This window comes from Malaclemys terrapin, chromosome 11 (genome assembly GCF_027887155.1).
Source record: "Malaclemys terrapin pileata isolate rMalTer1 chromosome 11, rMalTer1.hap1, whole genome shotgun sequence".
NCBI lineage: Eukaryota > Metazoa > Chordata > Testudines > Emydidae > Malaclemys > Malaclemys terrapin.
Window position 1 is genome coordinate 76,162,643 of NC_071515.1, and position 16,289 is coordinate 76,178,931.

At 54.8% G+C, this 16,289-nt stretch overlaps 1 protein-coding gene across 1 annotated transcript in view; it reads right to left on the minus strand.

Annotated features, from left to right (window-relative positions):
- Nucleotides 1-1,793: 1,793 nt before the first annotated feature.
- IGFBP5 (insulin like growth factor binding protein 5) overlaps nucleotides 1,794-16,289 on the minus strand; it is a 29,279-nt gene continuing 14,783 nt past the window's right edge. Inside the window, exons 2-4 of the mRNA XM_054043773.1 lie at nucleotides 6,991-7,217; nucleotides 6,602-6,721; nucleotides 1,794-5,635 (exon numbers count right to left, since the gene is read on the minus strand). Coding sequence (XP_053899748.1) covers nucleotides 5,504-5,635; nucleotides 6,602-6,721; nucleotides 6,991-7,217 — 479 coding nt within the window. The 3' untranslated portion in view covers nucleotides 1,794-5,503. The remainder of the gene's footprint in view (nucleotides 5,636-6,601; nucleotides 6,722-6,990; nucleotides 7,218-16,289) is intronic.

The window sequence follows — 16,289 nt, forward strand, 5'->3', positions numbered from 1 at the left end:
GAACCCCGGCAACTACGGGAGGAACGGCCTGGCCTACCCCCTTAAATAGTTAGACTGGCTAAAGCCTGAAGCGTGGAGCTTTATCAGCTCCTCTCATCCCTTACCACAGTGACGCTGCTTCCAAGCCATTGTAGCACACTCTGTTCATGCTCAGCCCCCCCTCCCCGCTGCAGACATCCACCAGGGCGTAGACCCGCGCTAACTGAATGCATAACTTTATTAAATAAATGCTTTGCCATGAGAAAAGACAAAGATCAAAGAGTAACATAAATTATACGTGGAATAAATAGTATACAGCAATCTTCACTTTTTAATAAAACGTGAGATTTGTTTCTAAAAGTACAAAACAGAGCATTAAGCTCCTCATCTGTTGTCCGTTTGTCACAAACTGCTTTTTTTTTTTTTTTTTCCCCACCAGTACGATTATCTATATGTCTCTTTACTGGAAAAACAATAACAAAACAAAACAAAAAAAACAGAGCTACTGTATGTATGTAAAGCTATAAAAAGCTACCGTAAAATGTGTAGTGAGTATTGCTTAAAGATTAAAAACCAGGCAGGAATCTCGGAATCTGGTGTGTTAACAACTGTACTATAATGGTAGATAACTGCATTGTGGACGGGCTGTACCAAGGCCAGCGGGGCGGGGGGGCAAGAGGCAGTGCAGTGCGCTGCACTGAACGACGAGCCAAGGTGCTGGTATGGGGAGGGCTGGAATCAAGGGGAATTGTCGCTTGTTTAAATAGACACACTCCATTAGGGAAAAAAACAACCGAAAGAGAGAGTGGAAAATAGTGCAAAAATGCTCTTGTACTAGTGGTTTTAAAGTAAGACTGCCTGCTGCAACCCAGCCGTGGAGGAGAGGAATTGTTTGAAAGCAAGGCAAGGGCATGGTGGTGAGTAATCTGAACCCTATTAGATCCCCATTTGCTTCCCCCACCCGCTTGTTTCATTGCCACAGACTCAGGCTAGAACAGCACCGAAAGGTGAAATGTGCCTCCGAGCTCCCCGGGGATTAAGCCGTTACTGGCGGGAGTCTTCCCGTCTGGGTTTGCTTGACCCACTATTAAAAAAACCCAAACCGCTCCCCCAAAGCAAGCTCCTTTCCTGGGGCAGGGTGGGAGGGTCACCATTTCCCGGGACATGGCATGATCCCGCTTAGCAAATCTTAGTGCAGTTTTCAAACAGTCACGGCCCTGGGGAGTATTGACAGCCCTTCTGTGCAGCCGGGCGTCCTCCTCTCTCCGGACTCAGCCCCGGGCCCCTCCAAAGGGGACCATGCAGCTGTGAGCAATGATGGCAGAGACCCACAGTTCTGTGGGGGCGAAGCACCTGAGGGGCTGTGTCTCCCCTGGGTTCCCAGTCCCTGGGCTGGCCCACTCAGGCTCTCGTTGTGGGGGAAGGGATCCCTATGCTGATCCCTAGTGGGGGGGGATTGAACCCTCCTCCCAGTCACTGTGTGCTTGCTGGGGAACCCGGGAGCAGAAGGCCTTGGGACAGCCTGAATCTGCACCAGCCTCAATCCCCTTTCCAGGCCCTCAATGAGTGACGGCAGGCTGCAGAATGCGGGCCGATGGGCAGCTTTAATGCTTCGGGGGTGGGGTGGGGGGCGCTGGGATCCCACTGGCAGCCGTAACACGGGGCAATGGCTGGCTGTGCCTCCCCCCAGGGCTGAGCTCACAGACACACAGGGGATCACTTCAGCGGGGGGGGGGGGGGGGGGGGAGGGGGAAACTGAGGCAGAAGAGTATTAGCTTTCGGCTAGGCTGCTGCCCCAGGCCCAGGCCTTCTCTAGTTCCCCCCCCTTTCCCCACGTTGTGTACACTGGGGGGATCCCAATGGAGCCTTTTCTCTCCCCCCCCCCACTGTAAACGCCACTGAGAGCACAGAAGTGAGGACCAAGTTCTCCCCCCGGTAAAAGCAATGGGAGCCGTGCTACTGACTGCAAGGCTTGGGCCTTGACCCTGGGGTAGCCGAGAGTCAAATTTAGACTCACCTTTGCCCCATCAACTTTTCAATAAAAGGTCTCAGGGTGCGAGCTATAAGAAACAGTTAGGAGGTGACACCTCCCTACCCCGCCCCACCCCCCGCAGCCAGTAGCTGCCATCCGTAGCTGAGTGCAGACACGGCGAGACCACAGCCTGGCCCTGCTTTCGCAGCTTTCAAGTTTCGGGGACTAAACCCACAGCAAGACAAACAAACAAGCAAGGGCGAGAGCGCGCAAGAAGGGAGGAAGGTGGGTACTGGCCTAAAAGAGTCAGGACTCGGGGTCACTTGGGGAGGGCGCGTGGCAGAGGGACTGGCCAAGCCAGGCTGATGGGGGCACTGCCTCCCCGTGCGAGAGCTTTGCTAGCGCCGTACGTCCTCCTTTGGGGTGTACATGGCCCCTGTGCTCTCTTCTCTGCCAGCTACCCCATTCTCCAAGGCTGTGGCTCGCCTCTAATGCACACAGTGACCTCCAGAGCAAAGTGGGATCACCCCGGGTCTGCTCCTGGGGGCGGGGAGCAGAGCCGGACCAGGATATAGGGGTGACTTTGGCAAACATCTTTCCATTTCCAATGGACTGACCCAGCCCACCAACGCCAAACGCCGTTGAACGTTGACCTGTTTGGGCTCCCCAGCCGGACTCGGCCGCAGCAGTATGTGCTCATCTGTCCCTTCAAGTAGCCCAAAGCTTCCAGGACAAGCTGGAGAGATGCCCAGGGCTGCTGGGTGGCCGGGTTTTGATGCTTCCTGGGGTGGGAGTGGGGGGTGGGTCCCAATGGATGTGCTATCCGTGGCCATGCGTGGAATAAATCCAGGCCTCCTGTAACTCCACTGAGTACCCTGGGGGTGGCCCTGCATTCCCCGCACGCATTTGGCTAGCAGGGCAAGGGAAAAGTGTTGTGAGCTTTCTGCACCTCCCTGCACTAGAGCTAGGGCTGGTGTGTGTGTGTGTGTGGAGGGGAGTCCATGGACTGTCCTGAGAACCAGGCCGTGGGTGGGCAGAGAGGGGACACATCTCACATGGCGAGACCCACGGACCTGCGCAGCCAGCCTTGCCCTGGGAAATGGCGCCACCTGGTGATAGGAGAAAGGCGTTTGAGGCGGTTTCTGCTCTCAAATCACTGCTAGTTTCTCAGCCTAAGTCTCCGCTTCCCGCGCCAGGGCCTGTTCTGTGGGCCTGGTTCCCGGTTACACAATGCTAGGCGCTGTGTCTCCGGCTGGCCGTGGGAGGAAGGGTGGCCAGAGCACACTGCACTAGGGCCAGAGCAGCCCTGAGGCTGCCCTACCTGACCCTGGGGGCTGCCCAGCCCCAGAATACAAGGCGCCCGCTGCCCTGAGCACGTGCCTGGGGAACTGAGAATCAGGCTCCGTGAGCACGGCCTGCTCTGGTGTTGGGAGCCCGGCGGCACAGCACAGACAGGGGACGCTGGCACACACAGACTCCCTGCCAGTCTCCCATGGGGCAAAACCCTCTGCTCCGCGCAGCAAAACCAGTGGGGTAACCCCTCCCCCCACCACTGCCCAAAGCCCGGCGGGGGAGGGAGGCACTGCCCAGCCCCCGCAGCGCCAGGCTCATGCTCCTCTGGGAAGGTCGAGGAAGAAACCCCACAAGTCCCGGTCACACAGTGGCCAGTCTAGCTCGGGGAGATTCCTTGGTTCCCTTTGATCTGCGCTAGCGTGTTGTGGGCGTCGCTCTGGCTTTTCTGAGGATCAGACTGCAGCAGGGCCCGTCCCGGCTGGCACAGGGAAGAAACCGGCGCGCTTTTCGTATCTCTAATTAGCACGCTGCCTGGGCCAGTCGTAGCCTCTGCCAGGATGGGGCGGGGGCTAGTTCTTTCGGGGGGCGCGTCCGCACACTCAGCGACGTAGCAATGGGTAGCAACAGCTTGAGCACCGGTAGTTCGCCAAAGCAGGGAGTCAGCCAAACGCCTCGTCCTCTTTGCTGCGGAGTCTCGTTGGGAGCGACCTTAACAAAGACCCTTGTCGTGGGGAAAGTGTGTGTGGGGGGGAAAACGGTCCCAAGAGTTAAAAAATACACAAGTCCAAAGGCTGCAGCGATCTGGCCACGCCTGAAGATGCCGCTTGAGCTGGTCAGATCAGTGGCTTCCGTGGTGTGAGTAACAACAGCCGAGGAGCTGGCCAAACAGTCCTGGCCAAGTTACGGCACCAATCCCGCAATAAACTCTGCCGGGGCCTAGGCGTCTATGGAGCTCATTGCAGGGGGAGAGACTTGACATTGGTATTTTACCATTGCAACAGAAGAAGAGAGAGGTTTGCATTTGGGCAAATGATTCTTTTGATGGGCAAGGACAATATCATTCATTTTTCCCATCATGGCAGAGGGTGGTAAAGATTTTTGAGCCCGATCCCAAAGCCATTTAAGCACAGCTGTCTGTGGGACTGCACCGGTGAGTAAAGTTAGACACATGCTAAATTGTTTGCAGGATTGTGTGTGTGTGTGTGTGGAGGGGGGCGGAGTCCTTCTGCCTGAATTCGGACGCTGATTTTCCAAACCCTTGACCTCGTGCAGGATTTTAAGCATGGGAAAAGGCCCATTCATGTCTACAGGACATAAGAGCGGCCAGACTGGGTCAGACCAAAGGTCCATCTAGCCCAGTATCCTGTCTGCCGACAGCGGCCAATGTCAGGACTTCTCATGTGCGTAAAGTTAAGCACATGTGACTGCAGGATTGGAGCCAGTTTTGCAAAGCGGAAATAGAGCCGCAGGTACACACACAACACCGATGGCCAACAACATTTCAAAGGATTTCACTTGACAGGAAATAAGATTCCTGACACTGCTCAGGGACAACGACCCCCACGGAGCTGAAAGGTGATTGGTTATCTTTTGGCTGTTGCTTTTTTTTTTTTTTTTTTTTTTAAAGGAGCCACCACTATCTTTTGCCAGCAGGAGCTGTTACCCCCTGACTCGTTTCCTAAAGAAATGCAAACCCGTTTACAACAATGTTCCAGACACCGAACGCCCAGAAAGCTGTGCATCTATCTCTACGGAGATATCAATCAAAGGGCTTTTGGCGCCAGTGGAGGATCAATATTAGCTCTGGCAGTGCCGAACAAGCCACTCCAACGCAAGGGCTGAGCGGTGGACGTGGGCCTCATCGTGGGGCTTTGTCTGGTTTCGCTGGAGACCGTTTAGAAAGTTGCTGGCTAGTCTAAAAACCAAAACAAACAAAAAAAAGACACCCCCCCCCCCCGTATCAACAAACCAAACCAAACCCACAATAGAAAAGCCCCCAAGTCGATGCCTACTTTGGCGCTGGCTGCGTCCCTGCATGGGGAGTCGAGAGCATTTGGGGGAGTCTGTACTGGGAAGGCGGTGCCGGTTTGACTTCTGCTTTCCTCTTCTCCTTTAGCCGCCGCCGCCACGCAGGCGAGGACGGGCTGCAGATTCCGAGGTCCTCAGTTTCTTCCGTTTTTCGAAATGAGATGAAAGGATTCGGAGTCCCGGGGCGTGGGGAGGCGTGGGGGCAGGGGGCGGGGGGACGGCGCAGGCCCTTCACTCGGTGACGCCGCTGTCGAAGCTGTGACACTGCAGGTCGCCCGCCACGTAATTGGTCCCCGGCAGCTTCAGTCCATACTTGTCCACGCACCAGCACAGCCCGCGCTTCCGCCCCCGGGACGGTTTGCACTGGGGAGGCGAGGAGAGACGCAAAGGGAGGTCAGTGGCGGGCGCGTCACGGGGAAGTAACGGCGCAGGGAGCAGAGCCCAGGGCTCAGTGCCGGGAACGAGACGCAGCCGCCACTTCTAATGGGGGCGCGACTTGGCACCAGCCCGCGATCTCGCCAAAGGCTAGCCCCATGGCTCAGGCGCTGTGCGGTTCCTGGCTCTGTGCGACCTTGGGCAAGTCAGCTCAACTCTCTGGGCCTCAATTCCCACTCTGTGAAATGGGATCAGGAATCCGTCCTTTCTCCTACCCTTTGCCTGGCTTCTCCGGGTGGACCATGCGCTCTGTCTCGTGTTCTCAGTGTGCAGTATGCTAGCAGAATGGACCCTCAGCCCCCCTGATTCCCAAAGCCAGGGCCTCCGGGTGCTACTGCTAACAAATGGTTCAGGGAAGATGCAGCTTCCTGCTAGCTGCTGCATGGCGTGCCTCATGACACTTGACTTGATAGACCTCCCAGGAGGGTGGGTAATAAGACAGCCCACCACTAACACGACCAGAGGAACCCTGCAGGGCGCGTCTAAGGCACAGCCCTGTGGGAGAGATCCGACGAACGGACGGCCTGGTTTGTGCACACGCCTGGTGAGCCCCAGAACCCACGCCCTGGTCGCGGTTTTACATCTCAGCTGAAAGAGGACAGCCCGAGTGGCCTGATAGCAGTGTTGCCTAGTGGCTAGACTGCCAGGCTGGGGCTCTAGGTCAGGTTCCGTTCCTGGCAGTCACGTCACCACTCTACCCTCATTTTACAGATGGGGAAACCGAGGCACGATGCTACTGCTCTGCTTGGTGAAGTGCTTTGGGAGCTAAGGACGGGAAGTGCTGTGTAAGAGCATTAATGTCCCCGCGCACTATATTGGTTCAACACGGAGCTGGGGGGGGAGAGTGGCCTTGTCGTGGGGAGGGCCATGTCGGTTTCCCCTGGGGGCGCTCACCTGTTTCCTCTTGTAGAATCCCTTCCGGTCGCAGTTGGGAAGGTGAACGGCTCGGGGGATCATCCGTTCGCTGGTTTTGATCTCCTGCAGCGAGGCCTCCATCTGCCTGCGGCAAGGGCCCTGCCAGAGGAGCGAGAGGATCAGCGAGAGCCCAGCAAGCCCTGGCCCGATCACCAACCGAGAGCCAGGAATCCCGCACGCCCCACGAGTCAGTGACCCGCTGGGCTCCTGGAAGGGATGGATTTCCCCAGCGCGAGGGTAGGAGAGAGCAGGGCAAAGCCCCATCTCCTGCGTGGCAATACGGCCCCCCACTGGGCAACTGTGCCCGTCTCTCTCAGCACCTGCTGCTGGACGCGCTAGGGGACGGGTGAGGGGAAGCCAGCACTCACCAGCTCGAACTCTTGCCTCAGCTCGGGGACGGCGACCCGGGGATGCGCCGTGTTCTCCGCCCCGCCGACGAACTTCGACAAGGTCAGCTTCTTCCTGCGGTCCTTCTTCAGGGCCTCGGCCTTGAGCTCGGAGAGGCGCCCGTGCTTGGTCCGGATCACCTTGGGCGAGTAGGTCTCCTCCGCCATCTCCGAGGTGGTCGGCTCCTCGTGCTCGCGGGATTCCCGCTCTGGAGGGGGAAGGGACAAAGCAGAGCGACTTCTCCGTGAGCTGCCCATGGAACCTGAGTGCCCGGCGCTTTCCCAGCATGCACAGGGGGAGGGCTGACTAACCCAATGAGAGCCACTGCAGCGCCTTGGGCACCATCTCCCCATAAAGGAGAGACCCTTCCTTCCGGCGCGATTCCCCATGAGGGCACCCCCCTGGGACTCTCACAAGACTCAGTCGCATTGGGTCCGGGAGTGGTCCCTATAGACACACACCACCCGGCCGCTGTGTATCGTTACATTGAACCAAGAGAGGCACAGGCACGTTATCGAATGCACACACTCTGCCTGTCACATACATGCACAGACAGACGCTGGGACGCGCAGGAGACGGGGCGTCTGTAGGACGTCTGTAGGTTTCTGCATAGTGCCTGAATCGGCTTCAGGCTGGGCGGAAAAGCCATCGTCTCTTTGGGGCGTGGGGCTCAGAGGGCCAACCCCACTGTGGAGGAGATGGTGGTAGGGATGGCCTGCTTCTCTCCTGCTGGATTTCATTTGCCCCCGGGGGCAAAATCACCACAGGGTTTGGCAGGCTTCGCTCGAGACAGCAGGTCAGGTCAGGTCTGGGGGCAGCTGCCAGGGAGATATAGGGCTCGGGAGGGGAGTTTTGGCAGAGCTGGAAGGTTCCTTTTAGGTAGCTGAACGCAGGGTCCACCCTAAAACCTCGTGTGTAGCATTGCTGGTGCAGAATGGGTGTCACGGTCCAACCCAAGGGGACTGCATGTTTGCGGTGGCTAAGTCACCCCCGTAGAGTGTATATCTAGTCTCTGCAGTGCTGGGGGATCCTTCTGGATGAGTTATTATTGGTATGATCAGTCTCAAGCTCTCTCTCTCTCTCTCTGTGTGTCCAAGTCATCTGCCTAAGTCATCTGCCGTTTCATCCATTGTAGTTACCCCCATATAGGCTGGGAGCCCTTCTGAACACTTTGCTCCCAGGCAATATGATTTTAACAGCTGGGATGTCAGCAGGGCTCCCGAGTGCTTATATATAGGAGTGAGCCAGTGACAGCCTATACTTAGCTGACTTGTGACCTTTAATACAGCCACTGGAGTGAAAGAGGGTTATTTCTGGGTCTAGCTGTGAATATAGCTCTCCCCTCCAGAGACAGTGGAACCCTGGGCCATATTCCCACCAGGCCTGTTCTATTGTAGGGGCCCCTCTGGCAGAGGCAACAGAAAGAGACGGCAAATGCACAACACTGGGGCAGGGGACAACAGGGGGAAGAATGGAACAGAATTGTTCTGCCTGACACAGCCAGGAATACAAATATCAACCTACTTAGATGCTCTCGTGATGGTGTGTGTGTGTGTGTGTGTGGGGGGGGGGATATGAGTCGAATTTGGTCACAATGAACCCAACATGTGCAAAGGATGATCCTCGTGCAAGGAATAAGCCTGCAGATGATCTTGGGGCAGACGGGACGCCAGCCCCACAGCAGACTATTCTGTGACAAGCAGAGACACTCATCGATGTAAAGAAAATTATTTTCTGACCTAGCCCAGGTGCAGGCTAGGAAAAAGCCAACAAGGGATTTTCACCAGGACCTAATGCAGCCACCTCTGGGGTGGAACATTGTGTTTAACAGCACACGGCAACACCATATAGGATAGGAGGGGAAGTTTCAAGGGAGGCAGAATGTAATGGGAGTTATGTTATATTTCAGAGTGTCATTCACAGGCCCTCGGGAGTCTGTCAAGCCAGACAGCAATAAATAATGGTCCAGCAATCGCTGACCTGGGTACTTGCAATTACAGAAAGGAAGCATTTCTCCTGCTGATCAGCAGGTGGCAGCACATGCCTTTAGTCCGCACTTTAACGCAAGGCAAAACCCTGCGAAATCATCACAGGGGGTTTCATAAGGGCGGGAGGGTCTCAGTATTGGTGTGCTGGAGGGTGGCAGCTCAGCCCCTGTGTTCCCTACAGCTGTCAGTCCAGGCCCCCCGCACCCACACCACAATTTCAATCAACGCCAAGTCGAACTTCTCTCCCAGCTCTGAGAAAACCCAAATACACTACTTGGCAAAGTCAAGCGTCCCAGCCTAGCAGCTACTCACATGAGTTATCCAAAGCCGTGCAATGAACCTGATCACTGCTGGGCAAATCCTATTACAGCCTCTCAGGATCGTACTCAAACCCGCTGGGTTCAACAGAGCCTGATGTACCTTAGAATCATAGAATATCAGGGTTGGAAGGACCTCAGGAGGTATCTAGTCCAACCCCCTGCTCAAAGCAGGACCAATCCCCAACTAAATCATCCCAGCCAGGGCTTTGTCAAGCCAGGCCTTCAAAACCTTTAAGGAAGAAGATTCCACCACCTCCCTAGGTAACCCATTCCAGTGCTTCACCACCCTTCTAGTGAAAAAGTTTTTCCTAATATCCAACCTAAAGTTCCCCCACTGCAACTTGAGACATTACTCCTTCTTCAGTACTGAAAGGGTTCCCATCATCCCTGCATCTAACACCTCACAACACCTGCGAGGCAGGGCAGCGTTGTTATGTCCATTGTACAGATGGGGAACCGAGGCACAGAAATCTGCCCACGCTCACACAGGAAGTCTCTGGCAGAACAGGGAATTGACGCAAAGTCTTCCAAGTCCCAGATTTGCACCCTAACCACCAAGCCATCCTCCCTTTCTCTCATCTTGTGAGGCCCAAGGCTTATCTGTGCACTCAGGTTTTCTCAGGTGCAGACGGTGTGTATTTTAGGGCTCACTTTGTTTGTTGGAGGAAACAAATGTATTGATTAAATAAAACATGAAAAGATCAGGCCTGGAAGAATGGGAATCAGGAGCTGGTCAGTTGCATGGTCTGTGTCTTGTCAGTCACAATGACCAGCCAGCAGCCACTAGTGCAAGGTGTTGGGGCAGTTTTACACTGAAGTCTTCTCATTCACCAGATCATTGAAATGAATACCCTCTGCTGCCAAGCTGTATTAACCATACCTACACCCTGGGCCTAAATGAGTGACGTCCCTTTATATAAAGTGACTCCCCTCACCAGGCCAACTGAAAAGCCGGGCAGAAAAGCAGCATGTACCATAGCATAACACTCCCGTCTTCAACCTCCAGCCACCCCCACTGACTGCACTAGGCATTGGATCGGGCCCACAGACCATCAGCCTGGGAAGGCAGGTAAGAAGCGAGGTGGTACAGCGCCAGATCCACTTGGTGCCGCATCCTACCTCTGGCAGTGCCCAAGCCCTGATACTCCAGAGGAAGGAAGAAACCCCCCCACAATGCCCCTGGCCAATGGTGCTGTACTACTCCACGGAAGGAAACATCCTTTCTGAAAACCCAGCTGGTGTTTGGATTACGCCCTGAAGAATGGGGCTTGACGGCCCTGGTCGTTTTTAGCCCAGCTCGTGTCAGTGCAGAAGCTAGTCTCATGCACCTGGGTCAGGCCACCGGATGAGGCAGAGCCGGCAGCAGAACATAGGGCAGCAGCTGGGAGTCAGGCGTGAGCACCGCAGCTCTCATTACATCTCCCAGGAACGCTTTTGAAGAGCCTTATTGCCCTCACCGTTCTCGGTCTTCCAGTCACCAGCTGCATCAGCATCGTCGGCTTTAAAAACTTCTTTTGGACATTGGGCCCAGGCACTGGTGCTCCGCTCCTGCTGGAATAATGTGTGAGCACCAAGATCCCACACCCACTGAATACTCAGCTAGAATAGTGGGGTATAAGCTCGGGGGGGGGGGGGGGGGGAGAGCCAGCTGAAAACTAACATCTCTTTCCTGGTAGGCAGCCGTTTTTAGAATGAATAGTTCAGATGGAATTTTTCCTTTAAAAACATATAACCCTAATAAATAACCCTACAATAACAAAGCAGGGTGTACAGCCTGGCATTCCTGTGCAACCCTACAATAACAAACCAGGGTATGCAGCCTGGCATTCTGTGCAATCCTACAATAACAAACCAGGGTATGCAGCCTGACATTCCTGTGCAACCCTACAATAACAAACCAGGGTATGCAGCCTGACATTCCTGTGCAACCCTACAATAACAAACCCGGATGTGCAGCCCAGCACTCAGGTCAGCTACAGAGATAATCATGAACTGGAAGCCTGGGTCCTGGATCTTCCCAAACTCTGCCATGTGGATTTTGGTTTTGGCGGGATCTGGTGGCCACTCAAGAAAATGACCTGGTCCAGCTTGAATGCAGCATTCCTCTCTTTTCTGCAGGGGCTGCTAGTGGCACAGGTATGACCAGAGAGAAGCCATATAATAAGGACGCCAACAGAGCACTTTGTTTCTGCTTGCCGTAATTTTGCAAACCTGGAATTTATCTGCAAGCCAGAATCATGAGTAGTGAGTGGATGGCCCAGTTCTGATCCCTTTTGGGAGGTAGGAGGGAGATGGAAGATGTGTGAGCAGACACCCTGTAAAGGGAATGGATTTGAGGGGTGCGTGGCTGGGGGGCTGGTATATCCCAAACTGATTTACACTTGTCTAGCTCCCGATACCCCTAGAGTTGTTTCTCCGTATTCGCCAGAGCATTATCTTGCTCCGATCAACACCCTGGCGTCCTCTGATCTCCACTGCACCCGAAGCTGGGTCTCAAACAGTCACTGTGATGATAAGCCTACTCCTCGGTTAACCTCGCCTTCCTATCGCCCCCCGGACATGGTTTAGTTTGTGCAAAACCACAGCCCAGCTGACGAAGTTTTTACAAAAGACACCAGGTCTCACTTCAGCGGAGTCCTTGCCTGCCAGAGGGAGAGGGTGGGAGCCTATAAATCCGGGAGAGCTGGTTGTGTTTTCAATCCAGCTCTCGGGGCCTACGGCAGGGGGCTCCCCAGCTCCAGAAATCCAACGACGGTTCCCTTGCTTCTGCTTTGCTAGAGTTACTCATGAGGCTGGCGTCCCAGTTGGGAAGGGAGGGCCAAGCAGTGCCCGGGGTTGGGGGAGGGTGGCGAGGATCGCTGCCAGACCCCCCTCTCCTCTCCTCCCCAAACAGGAGCTTGGTGGGATCCTGCCAGGGATCATGTATTCCTTGGCTGGAACATTAGGGAGCGACTTGTATCCGGCGGCGTGCACACTCCCGGCCCAGGCCACGTTACCGATACAGCCTCTCGCTGTCACCCAATCCCCCTCCTCGCTCCGGCCGAGAGAACCTGAGCCGGGCTTTGCAATCGGGATAAGACGCCTACGTCAGTGACACATTAACGCCTGCCGAAAGCCTCTGCCCCCCGAAACCTGCTCCGTTAACCCCCAGACAGGCCAGGTCGTGGCTGCTGGGGTTGAACAAGACCCAGGGGTGCCGCAGTTCTGCTCCCAAAAGAATACAGACGGAGGGGAAAACACCTCCCAGGGCAGCGTCCCCGGATGGGCATGCAGGGCCCTACAGGGTCCTACTGGGTCAGGAAGGAGATTGAAGTTTGCCTCCTACTCCAGCATGATCCACCCCACCCCCAGCGCAACATCCCAGGCCAACCTCTAAGCAGCTTGCCAGCCCCAACGATTCAGTTACAGTCCGATTGCCTTTTGCAGAGGCAGGAACTGCTAACCTTTCCCACCGTTTTACCCTTGGCGAGAGCCGTCGAGACCCAGGGGAGGAAGACGCTGCTGGGGGCAAGAACTGGCCTATTCGTTCCTAGTTGGGGCTCCTTGCGAGGTTGCCCAGTGCAGGGTGGCAGCTTAATTAAACACAAACATTGTGGATGACTGTGGAGAGAGACCAACTCTTCTGAAATGTGGGCGGAGCTTGGGACGGTGGGTGGAGTTTGAGTACGGCATCACCTACTATGCCCCATCTCCACTGGGACCCCAATGCACTCAGTGGGCCCCATTCTTAGTTACCCTTTGGGGCAGGAAAGGCAGGGGGCAAAAGTTGCTTTAAGCAACCTTTGTGCTCCTTGAATTCTGGGACTGCCTGGTGACTGACACACGTTAGAACAGCCTCAGGGCTGCTCTAAACTGTGCTCTGCTTCCCTTAACCTCCCATGGGCCCTGGTAAGCAAGGAACAGCCACAGTGCCATGCGCCAGCCTGCCCCCTATGCAGCGGGCTGAGAGCAGGACCAGTTTAACAACAGTAATCATTAACAACAGCTACACGTCACAGCTGACAAACTTCTGTCGCTTCTAACCCAGCCTGGACTTGAACCCGTGCTCGTGATGCGGGGAAGGCTCGGGAGCCCATCACCATGGCCCTGAGCCATTTGGTCTAACCCAGCTGCAAGGACTGACCCTGTGTTTGAGGTACAGGGGCATGAGGCCCTATCTCAGTGTAACACTGACAGACTCCGGTCATCGGCGGGCGGGATCAAACCTGGGACCTCTGGAGCTAAATGCATGAACCTCTACTGCATGAGCTGAAAGCCACATGGCCCACATGTAGAGCAGAGGCTGTAGCAGACTCATTCATCTCTAAGTGGTCTCCGTGCCACAGATCACCACACCCAGGAGGTGTGCAGGTTTCAAACTGATCCAATCACCTGGCAGGGTTTTTCCTTTTGCTGTGAAAGCGAAGGGCAGGAGGGACTGCACAGAGGCTGCTGGGATCAGATGCGAGAGAGGGAACTTTTACAGCCAGATGATAACGCCTTAACCGGAACGGGCTGCTTAGGAAAACCCTGGCAGGCGGGATGGGCCCCGTAATGACAGCAGTTGTGTGAACAAATGACCCCGTTCATCAGGGAGCTGGAGGGGAGAGGAGGGTAGGTGGCAGACAGGGAGGCTGGTCAGCATGAGGCCTTGGGCCTTAGGGTTCTCACTCAGGTCCAACGCCCCGATGAGGTCAGCTGGTGATCTCAGGTCCTCAGCACTCCCCTCCCCACACACACACACAGATCGGGGGCCCCAGCCTCCAGCCAGGCACACTGAGCTCAGCTTCGGCATCTTTTGGCACAAGCAGGAGTGAGAGCGGCCAGGGCCTGAGCCAGCTTTCGGGGACCTCGTCCTTCTAAGCAAGCAGGACAGCTCGAGTCGGATGTGATCAGCTGCCACGGGCTCTGGGCTTGGTAAAAGTTAGTGGCAGAGTTCTGGGCTGTAGGGGGCTCTCGGAGGGACTGCCAAGGGGCAGGATCTATTGCACTGCGTGTAGAGCACATCAGGGATGTTTGTTCGCAGATCAGAATAAATTGGGAGGAGTCGCACGCAGCAGTGTGGACAGAACCCCCCCCCAAAGGGGGGAGCGGATTAGAAACATGGGCAGATTCAGCTGGAACGACTGACGCAAAGCCACCTAGGGAATACAATCTGAAACGTAAGTCCCCGCTGGGAGGGAGCAAGCTGAGAAACAGCGATGCTGACTGTGTCCCAGGGTGCGAGTGGAGCACACATCCGATGCAAGTTTGCAACGTGATATATGGCTGCAGAAAAGAGCAATTTTAGAATCATAGAATAGCAGGGTTGGAAGAGACCTCAGGAGGTAACTAGTCCAACCCCCTGCTCCAAGCAGGACCAATCCCCAACTAAATCATCCCAGCCAGGGCTTTGTCAAGCTGGGCCATAAAAATCTCTAAGGAAGGAGATTCTACCACCTCCCTAGGTAACCCATTCCAGTGTTTCACCACCCTCCTAGTGAAATAGTGTTTCCTAATATCCAACCTAGACCTCCCCCACTGCAACTTGAAACCATTGCTCCTTGTTCTGTCATCTGCCACCACTGAGAACTGCCGATCTCCATCCTCTTTGGAACCCCACAACAACATCACAACAGCATCACATCATGGAGCAGGAAGATGACTGTCCCTTCCTTTGGCAATGTTTTGCTTTGTTTGACGCACCCCCTTAAGAGAAGGGTATCGCTCAACAGGAGGACGCTCAGAGAAGAGCGGCAAACGTGGTCAGGGGACTGGAAGGACTGAACTATGGGGCAACGTTTGGCCTACTTTAGCCAAGTGGTGAATCAACAGGACACATCGTAGCAGCCTACAAATATCCGCAGTGTAAACAGCCAGAGGATGATTTCAGGTGGCTCTCCGGTGTGAGAGAAGATGTGATGGAAGAGGTAATATTTAGGCTAGAGATCACAGATACAATGTGATGTGTGACCTTGTCTCCCAAGTCATCATTTCGGACTATTAGAACTAGACTAGAATAACGCACTGGAGCAGGTACTGTAAGGAATGACCCTGTGATGGTTTGGAGAATGGCTGGAGGATCTACGGGCTCTTCTCATCTCTCGGTTGGATCCGGCACCAACATTAGAGCACATTGGACCCAGTTGGGGAAAACCAGGCTGAGCCATCTGTCAATCCCGGCTGGATGAAGCGGTGACACAAAAGACTTGTCCTTCCCCTTCCAGAGGAGCTACTTGGGCCAGTGGCGCATTGGGGCCTTCTCAACCCATCAGCGTCTCCTCTGCCCCAACACGCAGGAGAAGACTATGCTGCTCGCCTCTAGGGAGTGACTGTGTGCGACAAGGGACAGGAAGGTGTTTTACACCAGTGCTACTACCTGGGCTGTTCTAAAACAAATGGGATTGATGGGTTAATGCGCTCCCAGGCCTGCATTAACCCAATGACCGTGAGGCACCTGGGCTGAGCTGGAGAAGAAAGAAGCTTAGTTTAGTGCCTAGGAAAGGCGCACCCAGGGGAACGACTTCATTTAGAAGTCTGCATTTTTCATCTGCATTACAAGTACAGGCCCGATCGGTGTAGGCAGAGGGTCCAATCACTAGCTTAGCGTGATCTGTCTGTGATGCTCATGTGTTTTTGTCACTGGGAGAGATAAAATAGTCCCTGCGATATACTTTTGTTATTGGCGGCGTAGGGATGCAGTGGTAGAGAGTGCTGTAACTCCCTGTATTCAATCACACAAGTATTTTAACTGCCTGTAATAACTTAGCAGTCCCACAAAGGCTTATGCAGGTGAAAAATCCATGCACTCACTCAAACAGTCCTACTGACTTCATGAGTAAGTGTTTGCAGTATTGGCCACCAAATGCTCCTAAAGCCATCGCAGGTGCTAGTCCTCAGTGAGGCCAACAAAATAAAACCCATGTGGCGTTCCTAGCGCAAGCCATTTTTGAGCTAGGATGAGCCACAAATATCAAACAAATAAAACAATTAGGAAACTTTCCAAAGAACGAA